The sequence below is a fragment of the Triturus cristatus genome, chromosome 4_1, assembly GCF_964204655.1.
Source record: "Triturus cristatus chromosome 4_1, aTriCri1.1, whole genome shotgun sequence".
NCBI classification, from domain to species: domain Eukaryota; kingdom Metazoa; phylum Chordata; class Amphibia; order Caudata; family Salamandridae; genus Triturus; species Triturus cristatus.
The window spans coordinates 630,336,236-630,359,201 of NC_140585.1; the positions used below are offsets into that span (position 1 = coordinate 630,336,236).

Genomic DNA, 22,966 nt, shown 5'->3' on the forward strand with positions numbered 1-22,966 from the left:
GACCTACTTTCCAGAAAAGAGCGAAACCAGGCTAAGGCCTCACCTCTGACCGCAATCCCTTGCAACCGCCGTTTCAGTAACTCATGGCAGACGGTCTAGTGCTTTATTAACTTGGGTAGCACTGTAAGCAATGTTTTATTAATTGCACCAACGAAAAGTTCCTTTTTTGGGCTGAAGGCTAAAAACAGACAAAAAATAAAGAAATGGACAAACACTATTAACAATGCTGAATTCAGTAACGAATCCCCTACTGTTCTGAAAATTCTGCTATCCTGTAATGCACATTAAAAAATATTACTACTGGTAGCATAGCAATACCACGGGTGGTGATCAAATGGGTAGGAACTACCACCTGTGATAACCATACCATACTAGTAGAGCATTATAATTTCCTGATATTGGCATCACTATAAAAACTAAACACAATATTGTCCATGATGGAAAAAAAATTCTTTCTTATTGGTGTATGATGTTGCTAGCCAGATGAGATTGCATAGACAGGTATATATCACCAGCAGCACAAACTCCCTTACAATCAATGGGCATTTTGTGACTGCACGTAGCCTGATAGCGACAGATATTTCTAGCCTGAAATATATTTCAGACCAGCCAGAGGTTGATATTTTTGCGCGGTAAATACTTCCAGTTTTAAGTAGTCTATTTTTCCATCATAATAGGCCGCAACTGGCACGATGTCCTGGAAGGCTGGGTCACCCTTGCGTGGATTTTGACTGATTAGCTCAGTTCACTTCATTTTCCAGTGGCGAGCGTTTAACCAATAGGTCTTCTTTGCAGCATTTTTCATTATTGATTGCACGTTTCGAAAGATTATAAAGAAATGTAGCATACATACCTGAAGTAACAGAATCTGTAATATTCAAATTGTTTAAAGAAAGCCCTAGTGACTGACGAGATGAAGACGAGGAGGTACTGTTTGATGACTCAGATGAGGGACGTGCTGTTTTTGATGAACTTCCAGTTTCTGCCTTTAATCGGTCATTTTCTGCTTTCAGTAGCTCAATTTCATTCTGTAAAAGGTGAAGAAAAAAAATAATTCATTCATGTAGACTTCATCACCTAGTATACTATTGGTGACAACTGCCACAGATTTCTTTTTCAATAAAAAAAATTTTTTTTAAATAATAAAAAGCAACTAGCAGGTTTTTTCCAAGGAACAAAGATTAGGCACGTGAAAGTGGGTGTCCATTGGCTAGGTGTAGGTTAATTACATACTAGTCAGATTCGTAGTCCACTGCCTCTCTAGAGCTGGTTTCCGGACACTCGACACTCCACATTTAGTCTTACTTTGAGGAGCGCTCTTTTTTTCATGAATTGTGACATCACTGAATCAATCGTCATTTCTCAGAAAGATCCCTCTACAAGGAAGGGCCGTCGAGACACTGCTTGACTTTATGAATGGAGGTAATCATAGATCACAGGGAGGAACTAGACGCAGCAGGGGATATTTTTAGCATTCATCTTAGTTGTCAGTTGCCCAGGTAAAGGCAGGAAGGCCAGGGAGGTGCCAGAGGGTGTTTACTTATTGTATCATGTGCAGATAATTGCCTCTTAAAGTGTGCATGTGGCAGGTGATCGTGAGTAATCTGAAACCAATAGTAATACCGTGGAGGGTGACCCCATGCGCACGAGCCCTGCTTTCCACAGTGGTAAGCTCCACTCATGCCTGGCTCTAAACTCAAGGATTTGGAAAATATTTTAATGACATACACACACTATGTCACACGAGGGAGCACAGCAAGCAATCCATACCCAATTAAAATGCGGTTAGAGGCTGTTGGTTGATCTCCCTAAACATTATTAAAATTGTAACCAAACAATGGATTTTATTGCACAATATTCCGATTATATATTGGATACAGAATCATACTGTTTGCAGACAGTTCGGAAATCTAATGAATGAAATGTTTCAGATCTCTAATATTGGGCAGAGTATACAGCAACATTGCGTTCATGCAGTAACACACCAGTGCCTTTATTGTATCTTTGCCCTTCTCTCTCTGGGCTGCCTTTAGGGCTGAGTGGATTAGGAAGCCTTAGACCAGGCTGCCTGAAAGCAACTAGTGGCCTCCCACTGATGTGAACGTCCTTAAAGATGCGTCCAAGGAAGACAAAAACACATGTTCTCTTTACCCAGTTCTGCATCACTTAATCACCAACAATAAGCATTCTAGAACGTTCCTTGCTTTGATGACGCCTGCTTAGGTTTTGTGACATAATTTACCGGATGATACCTTTAATAATGTTCGATTTTCCTTATGAATACTCTCTGCCATGAAACATATTCGAAGCATAGGGTTGGCCTTTATCTGCTTTTGTTGGTACAACATTCAGTTACTCTTTCGCTGAAAATACCAGATCCTACTCCAATTGGACCAGGGTAAGTAGGTTTTCAGGCCATTAACTGGAGCGCAAGGGAGAACTTTCTCAAGGGGTAATGGCAACGGAACGAAGCATGGGCAGCGGAGTCATTAAGGATTTTTGAAACATGACAGACGGGCCCTCAACCCTTGGTGACGTGCATCAGTGAGGACAAGCCGGGTTAAACTAGAGCGAGATATCTAACACAGATGACTTTGGAAGAGTCCTCTTTCTCTTAATAGATGAGATGGTTGAAATGGATTGTTCTTTTTGTGCACTCAGATGAAGACACTACACGTGGCTGGCCAATTCATCCATTTCAGCCAGGCTAGGCTACATAAATACACGTTGTCTTGGGTGGCCGGCCACAAAGACAGTTAGGCACGCGTGGACAAGAAGGCAGCTCGCCACCAGGCTTATGGTCTCGGAAAATATGAACATGTAACCCCAGCCCTCGCTCCAACAGCAGGATTGCTCCTCTGCCAGAAAAAACACCCAACCTTTCTTTCCACAGTCGTTCCTTACTGCGTGTATCCACTCCCCTTTGTGCAATAAGTGTCATCATATATGAAAATGTTTCCTTTTGTTGATTAACTATCCTCATGCACCATAGATTAAAGATGCGCAACATGCACAATCCAAAGGGTAAAAGGGATTGTGCCGGAGTGTGTCCCATCCTTGCTCGTGTAGAATACTTAGAGCGTGTAGTCTGTAACAGCAGGCGTGTGAAGATACAGACGTTCTTCTCTGAGTGCTGGCAACATCATGGGACTGTGCTGAGGCGACGGTACATATTGTTTTCGTTTGTGTTTCTTTGATGAGTGGTGTTCTGACAAAATCTGGAGAAAAACATCTTTCAACCGTTTTGTTTTAATTGACGCTTTTCAATACCCAGGGCAGATCTGGTCTGTGATCCTCCGGTAACAAAACACACCAAGGAAGCGCTGTGTACCAGCCAGTAAAACACTTTGATTAAAACTTGGCGTGACAGATGCAGCGGCCTGTCTACGGTGTTTTTCTTGTGTAAATCCTCTGTGGTGCCGAGTGATTATGGAATTTACAATAATTGAAAACCTGAGCTCAGCGCGGCCTCGCACGGACTAGATTTACTACTTAGCCGCTCCACGGAGCACAGCACACAGGCTCCGCTCGGCTTGTAGATGGCTGCACTGCACACAGACGCAAACGGCCGACGCTAAGTAAGTGATTCATTAATGCTAGGCGTTCTTAGCTCTCTGCTTTTATAGTGAAAGGTGGCAGACGGAAAGAAAGGGCATTAACTCAGTGTGGCTACTGTCGGACCGGCCCGTGGCTGTAAAGGCTTTTGGTCTGCTCTGCTGCGGGTTTAAGCCAGAGCCAGGTGACTTAAGGTCACTTAACTCCATGTGTTCCCATCCATGCCGTCTTAGCATCTATAAAGGTAAATATGCTTCAAAGGCTCGCTGTGCATGGACCCTCTGTGCTGCGGCATCTCCTTCCCAGCTGCCTTGAAAACAACCCCTGATGCCGACAGACAGCTCAGAGTGCAGAAAGTGTGACGGCCCCCCCATCCCCCCGCCCTGGCGGCTCAGAGCTCCCTGTCCGGGCTGCAGGAGGCGTTTCAGTCCACCGGTACCTACAGTCAACAAAGTGCTGGCACCAGCGATGTCCTCTGTGGGAGGCTCTATTCACGATGTAAATGTTCCCATATTCTCATTCTACCGTATTTGTCTGGGTTCTTTGCATGGTGAGCAACTCATTTCAAGCACTCGGCAGACATTATTTACATTCTTTGGAATTCTCAACTTGGTACCTCAGTTCATGAGCTTATGAATTATAAGCAACAGGGTGGAAAATAGTTCAAAGTAAGTTAGAAATCGTATGCGGCCAGTGCCAAATCAAACAAATTCCCAGTCAAGTACACGACAAAAATAATACATTCAACTCTTTTGGGCAGAGCATTTTGTGACTTTTCTTCAAAGTTTATTGATTACCTCAAATAAGTGGTTCCTAACCATTTAGGCTGCTTCATCCAGAATTACAAAGAGCGTTTGCCAAGAACAAATAATGGTAGCACACATATTTCAAAGTCTTCCACTGCGTATTTATTCTCTCTTTTCACTTTATTTAGTTTCATATGCTTTCAGGACTTTCTTTATTAAGATTCACAGATGGTGGCAGCCGAGCTGCAGAAATAGCCCTTGCCTCCATTAGCACAAAAGCCTCCAACTATTTTCCGATAATGTATTTCAAGTAGATAGACCGATTGACGTCCATGTGATAAGTGATGTTCTGACGTCTTCTTTCTGGCTCTCCCGAGTTCTCCTTTCCACCTCTGCCTCAGGATCAGATGTACTCAGCAGGATGATGGTGCTCTTCTCTTTGCTGGAATCCTTTCGCTGACAGACTCTGAATTAAGTAATTATGCGAAGAATCAGGAAACTATCAAGTGAGTAAAAAGGCCTCACCACATCCAGAATTTGAATTTGTGGCCAGTCTCTATTTTTTTGGGTCTGCCAAACTGCTTTATTTTGCGCTTGCCAGGCACACTGCCAACATCAAGAATCACATGAGCAGCATGCGACCTCTGTGTTGTTTTGTAAACCTGTTTATTCACTTAGCTCATGAGTTGTCCTTGATAATGAATGTGCTCAACCATTATGGGCAGTGTTTAGGTCGAGCTAGACAGCGCATGTGCTGTCTCTTCGAGACCTGCTGCAATCACTCTGTGCTTCAATCCCCCTTCTTGCCATTTCTTTTCATTTGTCTATGTCAGTATCCTTTAAAAATCCTTGCTTGCTAGTGGTCAGAACTGCCTCTTTGTCACTCCTTTCTCCCTTCTGATCCTCCCACAGAGCAGGGACTTAGTCCTGTCTCATTCCGCTATGGTTCTTTATCTGTTCTCTGGGGGACTATTTTTTAACTTGGTTTTCTGCTCTGTTATGGTTTGTCTGTGTTCAGCTTCATCCCCCTAGCTGCTTACATTTAAATATAGTATTCTTCATCCCACCGCCTCTTAATGCCACAGTTGTGTTACTGCTGCTTCCCCCGACCGTGCCTCCCGCTCTGTTGCCTGTTTACTTTGTCGGCAAACCTGTGATTACTTTAGCGAGTACAATAAGCCTCATGTATTTACATTCTACTTATATTGTGTTTTTTATTGGCACAATTTTGCTGATGCTGAGACTCGAACCCGGTTCCCTTTTCATTGTTTTATATTATTATTTACATTAAACTCTTTGTGTGTTTCGATTGCCTTTCTCCCCACCCTACCCCACCCTGCTTGTACATGTCATCTGTGAATGTTGCCGGCTAGCTGTTAGCAGCACCACTCTTGCTGCTTTTAAAAGCCCCCAGCTTTCTCTCGCTCCCCCACAAACCCTGTCCCTGCTTCATTTTACTACCCCACCCTCATGTCTGTTTTGTTCCTCTCCCCACCCACAGGGACCCATTTGACATATCCGGGTCACTATTCTTATTTGCCATCATGATGTACCCTTTGTAGCAGTGGTAGGAGGAACCCTTGCTGTATAAACCACTGGGATGTTTACCATCTGAAAAAAAGTGTCAAAGGTTAAATTTCCTTCCTCCTTTCCTGTACGCCTCTGCAAATTTAATTGGAAACCTGTTAAATGAATCGCCTTTCTTCTCATACCGCTACTTAAAACAGTCTCGTCTTTTAAAGTACACTTTGTGGTTACTGGGCGACTTTCATGTTTATTGTTTGAACGCGGCATTGTTATCGAGCACGCAGCATGGGTCGGTTATCAGAACTTTGCACAGCAAGCGCTAAAATAACAGCAGTGAAAAGCAATCAGACACTTTCAAGTCTGTTTTCCAAATGAAGCATCCTATCAAACCTCTTTCATGAATCCATTTTACCACTGGAGGTTTCAGTTATGGCTGAGGTGACTCTATGGAAAACTGGCGGACTTGTACATGGTTACCAAATACCAAGGCTGATTTCTCTTGACTCCACCTCATACCTCTTTCTTCTTTCTTATTCATCCCTGCTTTTCTCTTTCTCATTGTATTCCTGTCTTTCACCTTCTCCTTTCTCTCTCTAACTTCTTTTTCTATTTCTCTCTTTGGTCTCAATCGAAGTCTAATGAAATTAGGTGCTGGCTCCTAAAAACAAGCATTTGCAATGCAATAGTTCTCGCATTACTGAAAGTTTGAGCTATTGGCATTGTAAATAATAATGTAACGCTAATAGCTCAAACTTTCAGTAATGAGAGACCTATTGCATTACAAATGCTTTTTTTTACTTGGTGCCCCATATACACTAGTCATTTCGAATCAATAATAAGAGACCAATGTATATTTCATATCTACATGCACCAAAGAACAAATATTAGTTTCGATATTGTTACAACACCTATTACAAAAGCATGAAATCTCGGAAGCACAAAGCAGGATGGTTCTGGAATTGGTATTAATATCGAAGAATATACTTCCAGCTGCTATCTCTTTCTTAAATGATGACACTCAATCAACATTTCCATCATAGAAGATATATGCCACTAAATTAACATGCAACATCCAGATACTCCAGTCCACTGACCTGCATGCGGTTCATAGCTTCCCTGATTTGGTCGAGATGATGTGCTGAACTGAGGGCCTCCAGTCGGATGTCTGTCAGCTTCAGTTCTTTCTCCCTCAGCTCACCCTTCAGCTGCAGAATAATCTCCGCCTCCGCTTCCGTGCATTCACAAATCCTGAAGGTTGTGAAACGGTATGAAAGGGACAAGAATATTGAAAGAATGACTTGTGACTGACTGGTACACTTGCAGCCTAAGAGAATGTGCCTTCAGCCCCCCTCCAATCTCTGGGACATCGTCAAGTAGCATTACATTAAATGCTGCTCCCAAGCACCGACGTGCGTCGAATCAGAGAGCCACTCTGAAGCAGTGTGGGGCACAGATACATACACAAAGATAACAAAAGCAACACTTCCTTTGACCCTTAGATTAGTAGAAAGAACGTTTATTAGTGCTTCCGATTGCACAGTAATAATAATAAAAAAGAATGTCAAGTTTCAGTTCGCCAACTCCACAGAGGAGAATGTTGGAATGGAAAAGAAAACAGAAAAGGGATATTTTATGAAATACTTGTGCACAATCATGTTCAACACATTTAAAAACTTGAATGTGTGCATACTTGCCAGTTTTATTGGGCATCACAATCAAGACCAGAGTTTAAACCCTTTGAAGTTCTAGGCACAGCTGAGATCATAAATACCATAAAGACCTCAGAAATTGCATGTATATTAATACCAGTGTTGATTGAGAGGTAATTCCTCAGGATATATAAAAGTGCGGGTGGGTCATGGCGTCTTCCCCTCACTCTAAACTGGGGTGGCATGGTGAACAAAAGAATGATGGATTTAACCCAGATCTCTTGACTGGGGGTGAATGTTTTGATTTGTTCTGTATTCCGTCCATCAATTGTGTGTCTTTTGTCTTCCCCTCACTCAACAATACTAATATTTAGCATATTATGTTTTGTGCATATGCCTGTTTTGATTGTGCTATGGATTTTTTTCATTGTTTTCTTTTTAAAAAAAATATATGTAACCCAAACCAGGGTGCAAGTATTTAAATGTGTCCAGTGAGGTAAAATCACATTGAAGGGCCTGGCTTTTAAGATTACCCTATCCCCTTGTAAAGTCATTGCAACATGCAATTTGTAAGGCAATGTTTGTTTCATCTCATGTACTGTGGTAATAACTTTGAACTTGGCTTTTTCACTGTAGTAACCATCGTGTGACTGAATGTGAATGTATATGCGCAGTTGCTGTAAATAACGTGTTATTGAACTACATGTATTGTCATTTATTTATTAGAGGTTCCATTTGTTCAGCAGCATTACACAATGCTAGCTATCACCTAAGTTACTTCAAAGCACTACCGCAAACAGAAAATTAAATAAATTCAAGATATTGTTCCAAGCAATTTATTAATATTTCAACACGTCATTGAGTTAGTGCATGCAAGCACACCTTTCTAAAGAGAACAGCACTCAAGGTGGAACTAAACGATGCAACTCCATGCCCCACACTGTGTTACCGAGATCTATGCTTGTAGATCACATGGCCATTTCGACGTTTCTTTGGTGCCCACATGAAAGATGACCTGCATTGACAAATGTTACACGAAGTATGCAATGAGAACCAAAAACGATACTGAAAAACGCATGCATGAATGAGATTTGTTGACAAGAGAATATGACCGCAATTTAGAAGCTATGAAACAATAAACACCTCCTGTGAAATGCATTAAAAAAAATAATTTCTATTGCACTGAAGTCTCTCTAGGACATAGGGCCTAATTGTGAGTGACCCGGTAAACCTAATGGAGGCTGCAACAGACCCACCGGGATAGCAAATCCGGCAGGTCTAGTTCTCTTAATGGAGAGGGATGATCTGTTGAACGCCAGTAAAATATCTGGTGAATGTCTTGTGCAGTGTTATTGGGAAAATACGTGTAGAAAAATCCGTTCTGGCATGCTATTTCCCAAATACATGTAACCTTTGTCTAGCCCACTCATGATGGGTCCAAGCTTATGAAATACAATCAAGAAAACGTGACGAGAACTGGAGATCTGTGAATCCAGAAAAGATGGCCACAAGCAGGGACCATTGAGGACAATATTTCCAATCAGGCATCTGCACGAATTCAGATGGGAATCACAAGGAAATGTGTGTCCGTAACACAGAAAATATGCTTAAAAGGGGCCAAAATGTTGCACTGACACACAAACACCCCATCACTTGATTAAAGTTTAAACATAATAGCAGCAATGTACAATAATAAATGTCACTATTACTAGTGTTATCAGTAAAAAAAGGCAGCTACAGTGGCAATTGAAAAATGTGTGCATCTCTATTTGATAACGGCACTTCTACCAGTGACATTTCATAACCTTGACAAAGAAAGGCACTGTAGGAAAATGGGTTGTTGGTTGACTGAAATGTAAGCCCTGGTCAAGCAGCAACCACAACCCTTGTTAGGGTAAGGCACATGCAAACCCAAAAGTAACCTGTGCTCACCCCCTTGGTAGCTTGGCACAGAGCAGTCAGGCTTAGCTTAGAGGCAATGTGTAAAATATTTGTGTAACACTTGAAACAGCAAAACAGTGTAAACACAACAAAAAGAGGAGCCTACAAAAGATTTACAAACAAAGAGGAAGTTTTAATAACTAAAACAAGACCAAACTGGCAAAAATCAAATAAGTATAACTGGAGATCTAGAATTTTTAAGTTTGGAGTGAAAATAGCCCCAAAAAGCACAAGGTGCTAATTGGGGAAATCTGGTTTTGCCGGACTGGAACAAAGTCACAAGTTCAGGCCAACTGCGATAGAGCATAGGCTGCTACAGGGGCCCAGTTAGGCTCACTGAAAAGAGTGCCTTAAATCCTGGTGCAGAGCTTTGCAAGTATCCGTGTCGATGATGAGCTATGCAGCCGAAGCGCTGGGTCGGTTCCGAGATGCGGTGAGGCTCCTGTGTGAGGTCCTGTTGCATTGTTGTTGAGGCTGCCGTTGACGGGGCTTGCGAATCGAAATCCGTCATGAAGGATGTGGAATGCAGTTGGTGATATGCCTGTTTGAGGAGCTGCGAAGTGGTGATGCAGACTCATGCATCGTCGTTGAGGCTGCATTTGACGAGAGAGGCGAAGACTTGTCTGTGGATGCACTGTGCCGCTGGGGCGATGCATTTGTTTCAAGAACTGCAGTGGGTGATGTGGGTCTTTGTGATGGGTCCAATCCACACAGCAGTGGCGAGGCATCGGTTCTGCCCAGGGATACGCTGCTCACCCGAGGAGATGAGTCGGTTCTGCTCGGGTATGTGGCGGTCAGACAGAACTGTTTGGATTTGTCTGTTCACAACGCATTAATAGCCCCAGAGAGAGCTATCGACTTCAAGGAACTGTTTTTCAAGGTTATTGTGCTAACTGAAGATTTCTAATTTCTTTTGTGGATTTTTATCGTTTTTGGTCTTGTCTTAAGTATATAAAAATATTGGTTATTTTTCTAAACTGGTGTGGTGTCATTTTGTAGTGCTTACACTGTATTACTGTTGGTTATGTGCAAATGCTTTACACGCTACCTCTAAGATAAGCCTGACTGCTCGTGCCAAGCTACCAAGGGGGTGAGCAGGGGTTATTTTAGGAGTGTAACTCCCTTATCCTGACTAGGAAGAAGGGTCCCTATTTGGACAAAGGTACCTATCTCTCCCAACTAGAGACCCCCATTTCTAACACCATTTAGTCACACCTCAACTCCCATTGTGTGTGGCTGTCTTGGAGGAATAAACAAAGCCCAAATGCCAACTACACCCAGTCATGTGACCACAGAAAGGCACAAAATGGCTAAGGCAAGAAAATGCCAACTTTCTATAAGTGCCATTTTCCGAATTTTAATTTAAAATCCAATTCCACCGTAAATTAGGATTTTTAATTAGGATTCCAGAGACATCAAACTTGAACTAGTTTTATCTTCCATTTGGTAATGAAACTCACAAAATGTAATAAAGTAATTCCAATGTTATATTATGGGAGATATAGGCCTTTGCGGTAGTGAAAACCTAATTTAAGAGTTTTTCACTAACAGGACCTGTAAACATATGAAAACTTAAAAAAGTACATGTCCTGCCTTTTATATACATGGCACCCTCACCTTTGGCCTGTCCAGGGCCCACCATAGGAGTGACTTATTTCTATTAAAAAGGAAGGTATGGCCTGGGATAAAGGTCGAAGGTTTGCCAGGTTGAAATTACAGTTTATACTGCACACAGAGGCTCTGCAATGGCAGGCCTGATATGTGTGTAAAGGGCTACTTAAGTGGGTGGCACAATCTGTGCTTCAGGCCCACAGAAGCATTTAATTTACAGGTCCTGGGCACTCGTAGTACCATTTTACTAGGGACTTATTGACTTATAGCTAAATTAAATATGTCAGTTGGGTGTGAACCAATATTACCATGTTTAGAGGAGAGAGTACATGCACTTTACCACTGGTTAGCAGTGGTAAAGTGCTCAGAGTCCTAAGGCTAGCATGAACGAGGTCAGAAAAAATTGCGGATGTTAGACCTGGAATCAACAATCTTTTGATGTGATTTCCCCTGTCTTTTTGCCTTCTGACCTCCTCTTTAGACTGTGTAATTAATTAGTTTTTGCTGGTTTTAGGACTTAGAGAAAAAACGCTAAATTCGTTCTTCACTACAGCAAGGCCTCTCTCCCATAGGTCAGCATTGGAAATGCCTTGTAACACTTTACAAGTATAACTTCCAATTGGGAAAATATAGAAAGAGTAAATAAAACACATTTTAGAGTGAAGTTGATTTTTAAATTGTAGGTCTAAAAAATGCAACTTTTAGGACTTTGAAGTGAAGACTAGAGCAATATGTTCTAGACAGGACCTGCACTACCTGAAACACTCAAATCTGAGTGTACATTGACTGTTTCACCGTGTCTCGCTCGTTTTAAACATCCCATAAAACAATTAGGATCAAATATAATACATAGTTTACAATGTATACAAACAGTCCGAGTATTTTGACAAAGGCTTTCTAATAGGCCTCTGTCCAGATCACCTGTCTTGGCTGCTTTCTTGAAGTAATCTCTGTTAAGGGGACAATAATGGTGCCATGCCCCTTCACAAACTTCCAAAGTATCCTGTGAGGCCCAGGAAGGCCCTCACTTCTGTCTGTGTTTTAGTGGGTTGCCAGGCCTCAAACTCTAACTGTAGGGGCTGCATCGTGGCCCCGCCCACCATGTGGTCCAGATAAACCCCAAAACCCTGCCCTATCTGGCACTTACTGGCCTGGATAGTCAGACCCACCTGCTACAGACCCGGAAGCACACCCTGGAGGTAGTACAGGTGTTCCTTCCAGCTGGAGCTGTAGACAGCTATGTCGCCCACTTAGGCAGTACAGAAGGCTTCCTTTCCAGATAGGATCCTGTTGATCAACCTCTGAAAGTTGACAGGGGCATTCTTCAAATGAAAAGGCATCTTCCGAAACTGAAAGTGTTTCTCTGGGGTTGATAATGCAAATCTTTCTTTTGCCCTCTCAGTCAGAGTGATCTGCCAGTATACTGGTGTTAAATCAAAAGTCATGAGTAACTCGGCAGTGCCCAGCCATTCTATGAGCTCATCAGCTCGGGGGATGGAGGGTGTGTGTCATTTTTCATGATGGTGTTAAGACCCCAGTAGTCCTCACAGAACCTAAGTTCTGTAGTGGCACACGGAGGAGCATCCTTGGGTACCAGCACCAAATGGCTGGGCCAGGTATTGTTGGAGGGCTCAATCACCCCTAACACCAGCATCTTAAAGACTTCCTCCTTGATACTGCTCTCACCTTATCTGTCAAATTGTAAATTTTGTTCTTCACTGGTGGACTATCTCCAGTATCAATGTCATGGATGCACAGATGTGTGAGTCCAGGGGTGAGAGAGAACAGAGAACAGTCCCTGCAACTGGTGATAATCAATCTGCTGTTTTGGGGGTCAGTAAAGGGAGAGGTTGACACCTTCCAATGACCCATGGTGTTCCTGGGCAGACAGGAGGTCCGGTCTCCTCTTCCACTCCCTCATCTGTCACCAGGTACATGCGCATTTTGGACCTCTCAAAGGCGGGTTTGAGACGGTTAATGTGGAGCACCCTGTAAGGGGTTTCTAGGGGTCTTCAGGTCCACCAAGTAGGTGGACTCCCCCTTCTGCTCCTTCACCTCATATTGGGCTGTCCAGTGATCCTGGAGCACTCTGGGTTCCATAACCCACACCTAGTGGCCAGGCTGAACCTCTACCAGAGTGGACTTCTGGCCAAACGAGAGTTTCATTCCTTCTTGGCTTATCTCAATATTGATTTTCGCCATTTCCCAGAAGGGGTGCATCTGGTTGCGGAAGGCTTGCATGTAGCTGACCACATCCTGAGGAGGCTTCCTCAGAGCTTGCTCCTACCCATGTTTTACAAGGCTAAGAGGTCCCCTGACAGGGTGGCCATAGATGAGTTCAAAGGGGCTAAATTCACTCCCTTCTATGGCACCTCCCTGTAGGCAAAGAGAAGGCATGGAAGGAGGGTATCCCACTTACGCCTCATGGGCTCAGGTAGGCTCATTATCATTCCTTTCAAGGTCTTATTGAATCTCCACACAAGAACACTGGTTTGGGGTGCCAGGGTGTGGAGAACTTCTAAGTTACTTAAAGAAATTGCTGGTAGCCAGCTGGTTTACCAGTCCCAACAAACACTGCCAAAATTAGCCTGCATGCTTTCGAATGTTGAATCAAAAAACAAAACTTTAGGAAACCACAAGAGACGTACTGAAATCCTTCAATTTCACTTCTTTAGTAGTTGTTCTTCAGTATATGAAATTGGTATACTCTATCAATTCCATTGAGAATTCAAATTCATAAATAGCGATAAACATCTTGCTCTAGCAGAACCCAATGCATTTCAGGTATAGAACCCTTCATCAGGCTTAACTGAAATTAAATATGCTAATATGATATCAATAACTGTTCATTGGAGCCCTAGCTGGTAACACACAAAGTGTATCGGAACCATATATATTCCACCAAGTGCATAACAAGCAATTTGTTTGTCAGAAATGTGACCAGAAATTCAACAGTCTAAAGCAAAATAGACAAATGCAACATGTGCAAGAAAAAAATGCCAACCGTGTGTTTAAAAAGCAACCCCAGTAGGTAAAGCTGTAAACCCGAAACAATCATTCCCCTTGCGTTACAAAAATAAACATGCATGTGGCGAAATGCTGACCTATATTATGACATGATCTTTATCAAACCATCTGCTCTTGGCTCATCGTGTGCTTAGAAGATCTTGTTTAATGCAAAAAAGTACGAATCCAGCGCCAAATAGTTATGCATGAACTAAATTAATAAAGTCTCCTCTTAGTGATGCAAAATATCAATGCGTATTTGGCGAGTCCGACTTGTGTCTGGAGAAATACGTGTTGTGAATTCATAATAGTATTACAGCATTAACAACGTGTGCAAGTGCTTATCTAGAGAAAAATTAAACCGGTTTAGTGCCGCAATGCAACCAACAGTAAAATGAAAAGTGATCAACTTGTGCCATGAACCCCCTCACTAACTGGAGTCGTGATGCCACATATAGAACAGCGTGTCAACATACCTCCTGTTTTTCCAAACTTCATTTTGTTGGCCATATGACTCTGAACACTATACCATTGCTAACCAGTGCAAAAGTGCATGTCCTTCTCTCCTAAACATGATGGCATTGGTGTATACCAGTTGGAATATTTGTTGTACTGGTAAGTCCCTTGTAAAGTGGTACACCATATGCCCAGGGCCTATACTTCACATGCCACTAGAGGGCTACTGCACTGATTGTGCCACCCACAGAAGTAGCCTTTCAAACCTGTCTCAGGCTTGAAACTGCAGTGCTTGTGTGTGCAGCTTAGTGCACTTTGACTTGGCATTTAAAACTACTTGTCAAGCCTTCCATTCTCCTTTTATTACAAATAAATTACCGCTAAAGTAGGCCCTAAATAACCCTAAGGGCATGTTGCCATGTAAGTAAAAGGCAAGACTTGTTTTGCATGTCCTGCTAGTGACAAACAGCCTATTTAGTTTTTCACTACTGTGAACCCTATCATTCTCATAGCATTGGGAATTCCTTAATACATTTTTAAACTGTAATTCCCGATGAGAGAGGAGTAGCTTTTTCATGTTTATATGTCTGGAATGGTAATGATAAATCCTCCTTACTGGTGAAGTTGGATTTAACATTACCCTTTTAGAAATGCCACTTTAAGAAAGTGGACATTTCTCTGTACGTACTGCTATTGGTGCCCGACAGCCTGTCTCCAATATACGTCTGGGTTGGGCAACAGTTACAATTTGTGTATTACCTCTAGACAGCCACAAAAACAGCAAGGTGAGGCTCATCTGCATTCTGAGCACTCATCTGAATTCCCAATGGGTCTCCCAGAGCAGGGAGGAATGGGAGGGGCTGACAAAAACACTGATATAGGTAGTGTCCTGTCCACCCACAAAGCACATATTTACCCCCACAGGTACCCTGGCAGACAGGACTGGGTTGAAAGGGATCCTTGTGCACTTCAGAGAGTTGCTTTTAAGTCACCTCCTATATCAAAGGCACCTTTGGGTATATGTACTGGGTCTCTGAGCCCCTAAAAACAGACACTTCTGGATCTGAACTGAAACTCTGTCAGAAGGACTACTGTGCTGCTTAAAAAGCTCAACTGGACTTGTTTTCTGAAAGGACTGCTTTTCTGCTTCTTGCCCTGCTGCCTGCTGCTCCCTGACTCTGCCGTAGAACAGCTGGACTCAGCCTTCCGGCCAAGTGATGTCCAATGGCTTGCCTCCTTTTCCGACATCTTAGGGACACTAAAGACTTTGTGTATTTCTGTTCATGCTGCTGGACTCCACATTTTGTGAGCCCTACACTTGCCTGAGGTGCCTGCTCCAAGTTCTGGGCCTCAGAAGTGGGCACTGCGGCTGCTTTTCTTCAAAACCGTTGCATCATCACCATTGCACCACTCGGATCTGACGCATCACCCTTTGACAACGAAGCAGAGGCTGTTTGATGACAGCGGTTCTACGGCTTGCACAGCCCTTGGAGCGGCTTGACGACAATGCATTGCCTTCACTTCAGCGCAGTTCAACGGGGACGCAGGAACCCGACTGCATGGAAATGATCAACGCATTGAGCCCTCAGCATCGACACTTTGCTCCATCCAAGGTCCTTTCTAAGCGGGTCTGGGTGGGTCCTGTGGCCATCCTGTCCTCCATCACTGATGGCCGGAGCTTTGGATTTACACTGGTCCCTCGCGATCTCAGGTAACCTTTTCACCGCTAGTGACTTTTAAGCACTATTTTTGTATTTACTATTAAAAAAATCATATCTCGACTTCCACAGATTCAATGTTTGTTGTTTTGGTCTTGTTTACTCAGCTAAATATTATCTATTTCTCTAAATGTGTGGAGTATTTCTGTGGTGTGTTCATTGTGTTGTCTGTGTGTGTGAGTGAGTGTGTTGCACAAATACTTCACACCTTGCCTCTTAAATAAGCCTGACTGCTCTGTGCCTAGCTACAAAAGGGTGAGTACATGTTGTCTTTTAGTGTGTATCTAGCATATCCTGACAAGAGTGGTGGTTCCTGCCTGGCACGGGTGCATAAATCAACCAACCAGGAATCACATTTCTGACAGTGTACCATTGTAGGAAGCTGGCTCTGTATATAGGGCACAAAGTCCAGTAAGACCCACATTGTTATACTGAGGTAAAAGTAGATAAGACTAACACTCTATTTGTGGTAGTGTGGGCGAGCATTTAGGCGCATCAGAAGGTAGTGCTAAGTATGTGGTGTACTCACAGAGACAATAAATGAGGCACCCTCAAGAATAAACTTGAGACCAATGTGCAAAAATAACACTTTTTGATATAAATTTTAGACACCAAAATCAGTACAATTAGGAAAGTTTTGAAAATACAGTTGTAAACAGAAGCAGAAGAAATACTTTAAACACCGTCAATATTACTGTGACGGTCAATGTAGAATACACAGCAGTAACCTGTGTAACCGTTAAACAGTTTTAGATTTGTAGTCAATGGGAGACGGGCAGGACCGATCAGAATACACTGTGGTAACTTGTGCTCACCGTCAAACCAGTTTAGAATTGCAGGCAATAGGGGAATCGGGTGGCGGCAGGACCGTCAATCAAAGACCATCGCAATCGGGGATAAAAGCACATGGGCTTATACAAAACTTGTGTCAACGGACACTTGGAGTCTGGTTCAGTCTCTACTCTCCCAGAGTAGAGGTCATTGGGGTCCCAGGACCTGAGTGGAACAGTCAGTTCTTGAATATGTTGCCCAGGGACACTGTATGCAGGAACACATGGGAACGTACTCCACCAGGGGTGGGGGCAAATGCGCCAAGGATGCACCTTGGTCTGTCCGAGGGCAAATAGTGATCGTGCCAAGGCAGTTTCTGCCACACAGTCGACATACAAATTTGGAGATGCAAAATCAAACGTCGGAGGCAGGTGTTGTGGAATGCGCTTTTGCTGCAATGAAGACTGAAGGGGTCAGTGGCCGGACTGGCTACCAACAATCCTTGGTTGCAGCAAATGTCAAACAGATTGCACTCAAAAGCTAGAGGTTGTCGGGAGTACAGTCAGGGCTTGGAATTTAGGTAAGAGCCAGCTACCACTCTTGGGGGGCTCTAGCCACTTTGCTGGGGGGCCACCACCTTGACAGGTCCAGTGGCGATCACTTCAGCCATTGTTTTGGATATTGATTCACCTCCATCGTGAGGAGATTGGTTTCACCAATCCACGGAAGGTCATGGTTCCTTGTCAAAGGCAGGCAGACCTCCAGGGCTTCTGGAGTTCAGCTGCAAGATGAGTCGGCTTTTGGTGCAGGAGTGGAAGACAAAACGAAGGCTGGCAGCATTGGCACCTGGTCAGTCACATGTCCTCTTCTCCTTGCTCTTTGCGGTTCTTGTGTATCCTTTTTCTTCTTAGGTCAGCAGGATCTGATTTTAGGGTACAGGGGTACCCCCTAAATACTAAATTAAGGGGGATTAGGGAGAGTACCAGTTAGTAGCCAATGGGCTACCTATCTTAAGGGTGGCTACACCCTCCTATGACCACTTCCATTGGGAAGTGGGGATAACCCTGATCCTAGTTGGCTAATTCCTTCCAAGACAAGATGGAGGAATTGGAAAAGTGGTGTCTACATCAACTGCCCCACCTTGGGGGTGGAGCTGGCTGAATGTGGGCACACCTCCTAATCTAACTCATGTTCTCACCTGTCCACCCGCCAAAAGTGGAGCAGCACAGTGGGTTTAGCTACCATTTTTTTCCACTCCCACAGACACACGAGATACTTATCATGGCATCAAAAAGAATTGTTCATTAACCTCTTTGGTAACTACCAGAGGTTACCGAATCTGACTGGTGAAGCATTGAACAAGGACTCCCACACCGTAAAAATTGTGAAGGACGATTAGGTTATACATTCCAAAGTGAACAACTTCCTGAAATTATCTTAAGCCCCGATGAAGTTCCAAGAGTAATTGAAATGAAACGCGTTGGCTGGATTTTTTCGTCTATTACGGAAGAAATACAATAAAGGATATATTTGCACATATGCAATGGACTATCACTACTTTCTGGTGCACCTTCCCATTTTGTTCACACCTCTTAATCTAACTCATTTGCCCACCTGTGCACCTGCTAAAAGTGGAGCAGGACAGGGGGTTGGCATCCTCCACTATCTGGAGATGACTGGGTTGCATTTCAAAGGAAAGGCTTCCACCTTGAAATACCATTCCAGCCTGGAGGAGGTGTGAACCACCTCTGCCCAGTGCAGGTATTGTTCCAGACCACAGAGAGCGAACGCTCTCAGTCCATGAGGTCAGAAACATGTCTGGTGGTGGCAGGCTGGTTAAGACTAGTAAGAGACACACCAGTGTTTGGTAGGTTTTCAGGGGGCATCTCTAAGGCTTCCTCTGTGTGCATTTACTAATAAACACAACACTGGCATGAGTGTGGATTTATTAGGATGAGATGTTTGGTACCAAACATCCCTGGATACAGTAAAGCCATCATGGTGCTGGGAAACTCGTAATGATGGGCGTCCAGCCCATATATTCTCCAAGGCTTCCCTGAACACTTACAATATCCAAGAATGGACATAGATACTGTAGGGTCAAATATACTCAGGCAGAAATGAGCACCCATGTGACATAGTGCACCCTGCCTTCGGGCTGGAAGGCCTGCTGTAGGGGTGACTTACCTAGATCTCATGCAGTGTCTGTGGGCAAGGCACACAGGGATGTGTGCCATGTCGACTCTTCAGTTTTCTCTGCACCAAGACACGCAACCTGCAATGGCAGTTTGCATGGTCTTTGTGAGGGATCCCTAGGGTGCCACAATTTTTGCTGCAGACCTAGTGGACCCTCTTCAGTCTCAATGCCCTAGGTACCAGGGTTACCATTTACTAGGGACTTACAGGGGTTGCTGAAGTTGTGCCAGGGACCCATTGCACTTTCAGTCAACATCATATCTTGTTCCAGGCTAAAAGTAGGAGGTAACTATGTCAAAGATGCACTTTCCTACAACCATTGAGAAATTAAGGTTGTTAAAGCACAAGCGTAGCGGAAGTGTATGAAATGTTGACTCGGAAGTATGAGTCCCGTAGAACAATAGAAATGAACATGATTCTCAAATCACGTTCATTTTGTGTTTATGTAATGGTGTCAAACTTGATATAAACTAAATGTGAACCCTCATCAATATTAAGGTTAACAAGTGCAAAATGACACTTTTTTGATTGTATAAGAAAACATTGTTTTATATGTGAAAAACTGATCATTTAAAAAACACTGTCTTGAACAATAACTCATAATAATGTGTTTATAATGTATAAAGACATTATGGTGAAAAGATAAACGACCACAGACAGAAAACTGAATATAATTAAACATGGACAAACAGCCTTCTTGTCTAAATATAACCATTAATATGAAATTACTATTGTGTGGTGGCAAAACAAAATGCATCGTAATCTTTATGGCAAAAAAATGGGGAGGGAAACCGTAGTCAAACAAGAGTATTATGATGTCACAGAAAACAAAATATTTACAACATATTGTTTAACTCTTTAGGTTGTAAGGTATAGAGTCTTTTTATCCCATGAGTCTCTCTTTGAGGCAAAATTTTATGGTTGTCCATTTAAAGTGTGGGTTGAACTACTTCTAGAATTTGGAATCTAATTTCTAGAATGTGGAATCTAATTTGTGCAATGTAGTTCTTTTCCTCAACCCTATGAAGCACTAGACTGGAGTTTTTATTCTGATTCCTAATGATGCTTTTAGGTTCTGTTACTCTGATTTTCATTTTTCTTTCAGTTTTCCCCACATATAGAAAGCTGTGTGGACATTTTCTGAAATCAACAACATTCTTGGTGTTACAATCTGCTGAATATTTTAATTTCAGAGACAGGCATATACAGGGATAAAGCACCATACTGCCAGTGATAACATTGTTGCAATGAATGCAGTTATGACATTTCTTGGAGCCAGAATGCATCTCAGGAGTAACAGTTTTCTTTGGTGCCAGTAACACTGACATTATTGGAGTGCTTACAACCTTAAGAATTAATCAAGGTTTGCTAACTGAGATTTATTTGACATCGCCAATCTCTTCTTTCTAGCAAGTTCATTCCAAGTCTCTCTTAGACTTCCATCTTAAGTCTGTATAGTGTACATCAATGAAAATGGCAAAATCAGACACCAGTGTCTTGCAAATGCAATGCTATCATAAAGTTTTACCTAGCTCTTATCTTGTGCACCACAGGTTATTTTCAATGTATTGCATCTTAAGTTACAGATGTGTGTTGGCCTATCTACTTCTATGCCTCTACAGTCGGATACGTGTTCAACTGGTTTTATGTGGTTCATATGAACTCCCTTACATTTCCCAGCATGGCAAAACAATCAATCAAACCAAATAAGTTTAAAAACCTAAACAATTATTAAAACCAAATAAGTAAACGAAATCAAAGCAATTAATAAAACCAAATAATTAAACAAATACATCATAACCAAATAAGTAAACAAAACCAAAGCAATTGAAAAAAAACAAATAAGTAAACTAAACTAAAGCAAACAATAAAAGCAATAAAGTAAACTAAAGCAGAGTTCACTATGTTGAAATTGTAAAATGCAGCAATTGGATTATGCGCTGCCTACTAAGTCAAAAACAGTAGATGTCTGGAATAACTTACGCAGATGCGGATTGTGATGGCTTCATCAATGACAAACATGGCTCGTCTGACTGGTGGCTGAACTTGGGTGATGATGGAAGTGATGGATCATTCTGTTCTTCCATGTCTGAAGACTGCTTGCTGGACTTTTTCTTGCCGAAAGCCTGCTTAAAGGAACTCCTCAACTGAAAAAAAGGATGAACATGTACTTCTATAACCAATAGTACTTTGAGGCACTTAAGTCTTTCAATAATTAGATTGCAGATGTCGTCTTAGCCATTGCCACAGGTCTGAATATAATTGCATAAGAAATACATCATAATTTCAGTAACAAAGCAAAGCATATGCATTTGAAGCCAGCAGATAGAGCAGGTTCCAGGTTATTGCAAGAGGCCATCCATCATATACAAAAAAGCCTACAACCAGGACTCTCAATAATGTCAGCTCACTTTTAAAGATGAATACTAGTCTTTCTCACACCTTCTCTTTACTTGAAGAAAGATACAAAAATTACCTGTGATTTGAATTTTAAAGCAGAAATTCAATGTTAGTGAACCAATCGGTCCATGTACAGCAAGAACCTCAGATATGCCAAGCTCAGAACCATGAGGCTTACATTTGGGTTCATACTTATTTCAAAATTGGAAGGAATGGTCAAAGTACCTTTCTTGCTAGTATTTACTAGCATTAATTGGAATCGATAATGTTTATTTTATGAAGGCTTTCAAATAAGAACAACCATTAACGTTAAAGTACATTGCTTTCAGGGAGATGTTTCTTTTCATAAAAACTAAAAATGTTCTGCCAATACAGGGGCGGCTCCTCTGCCCGACTGCTTTCAAGCAGTGCAGAAGCTAAAACATAATGTAACTTTCAGTTATAATCATTTTATGTTTGGCTGCTTTGCGGGCGGGTGGGTGGGTGGCGCTGCTCTGCGAGCAGGGCAGTGGACGAGTGGTTTGCCCACTCCTAAAAGTGTGCAGAGACTGTTTGGTCGGCCTTCTCAGGCCGCCCAATCCAGTCATGCACACTTTCCCACTTCTCCATGCAGGATGCATTACAGCCTGCATGGAGAACAGGGTCACCCCTACAGCCCCTAGCTGATTGCCGTGTCATGGTACTCAGACCAAGCACAACACTACAATTGCAGCGTTGTGATTGGCTTAGGGGAGGGAGCCTGGCTGCTGCTGCTGCCTCTTCCTGAAATTGGAAACAGGAGAGCAGGAGCAGTGACGCAGGACCGGCCGGCTGCAAGGTAAGTGATTTTTTTTTCATTACATTTTTTCCCTACCTCCCGCAATCACGACCACTCGTGCAACCCCCCTCACCCCAACCTCACCCGCAAGTCATGCCTGCTGCTGTTGTGCCAATATTGATTAATATTTATTATATCTATTTTATAAAGTGCTTGTCTGCCACGGAGGCTTCTTGGCACTTGATGTGCAACAGGCTATTGAGGGAGGAAACTGCAAAGAATTCTACGATAAAAATCAATGCGGAAATAACCAGCTATTTAGCTGTTTGAGAATGCCATGTAGTTTGGTGCTATCGATGGAAATGAATTTCAAAGAAGAACAATATGTACCGCAAAGGAATTTCTTTTCAAGTGAAATTTGAAAATCTGGTGGACTTTCAGAATTCCTCACTGAAGGAATACAGCGGGTAGGGGGCTGCAGCATTCACACAATGGGCCTCATTTAGATCTTGGAGAACGGTTACTCCTTCAGAACTGCAACGGATATCCCGTCTGCTCAAATAAACATCCCATTATATCCTCTGGGATTTATATTTCAGCAGATGGGATATCTGTCACCTTTGTGACAGAGTA

The 22,966-nt window shown here is 42.7% G+C and overlaps 1 protein-coding gene across 3 annotated transcripts in view; it reads right to left on the bottom strand.

Moving 5' to 3' along the window:
• Positions 1–22,966, bottom strand: part of NAV3 (neuron navigator 3) — a 1,112,283-nt gene that overhangs the window by 118,065 nt on the left and 971,252 nt on the right. For 2 of the 3 annotated variants that reach the window (XM_085653005.1, XM_085653006.1), the window contains 3 exons: positions 21,160–21,323; positions 6,923–7,076; positions 854–1,028 (listed from right to left, as the gene is read on the bottom strand). In XM_085653005.1, coding sequence (XP_085509131.1) covers positions 854–1,028; positions 6,923–7,076; positions 21,160–21,323 — 493 coding nt within the window. Of the gene's footprint in view, positions 1–853; positions 1,029–6,922; positions 7,077–8,426; positions 8,493–21,159; positions 21,324–22,966 lie in introns of all 3 variants that reach the window. The other variant, XM_085653004.1, reaches the window with a different exon arrangement.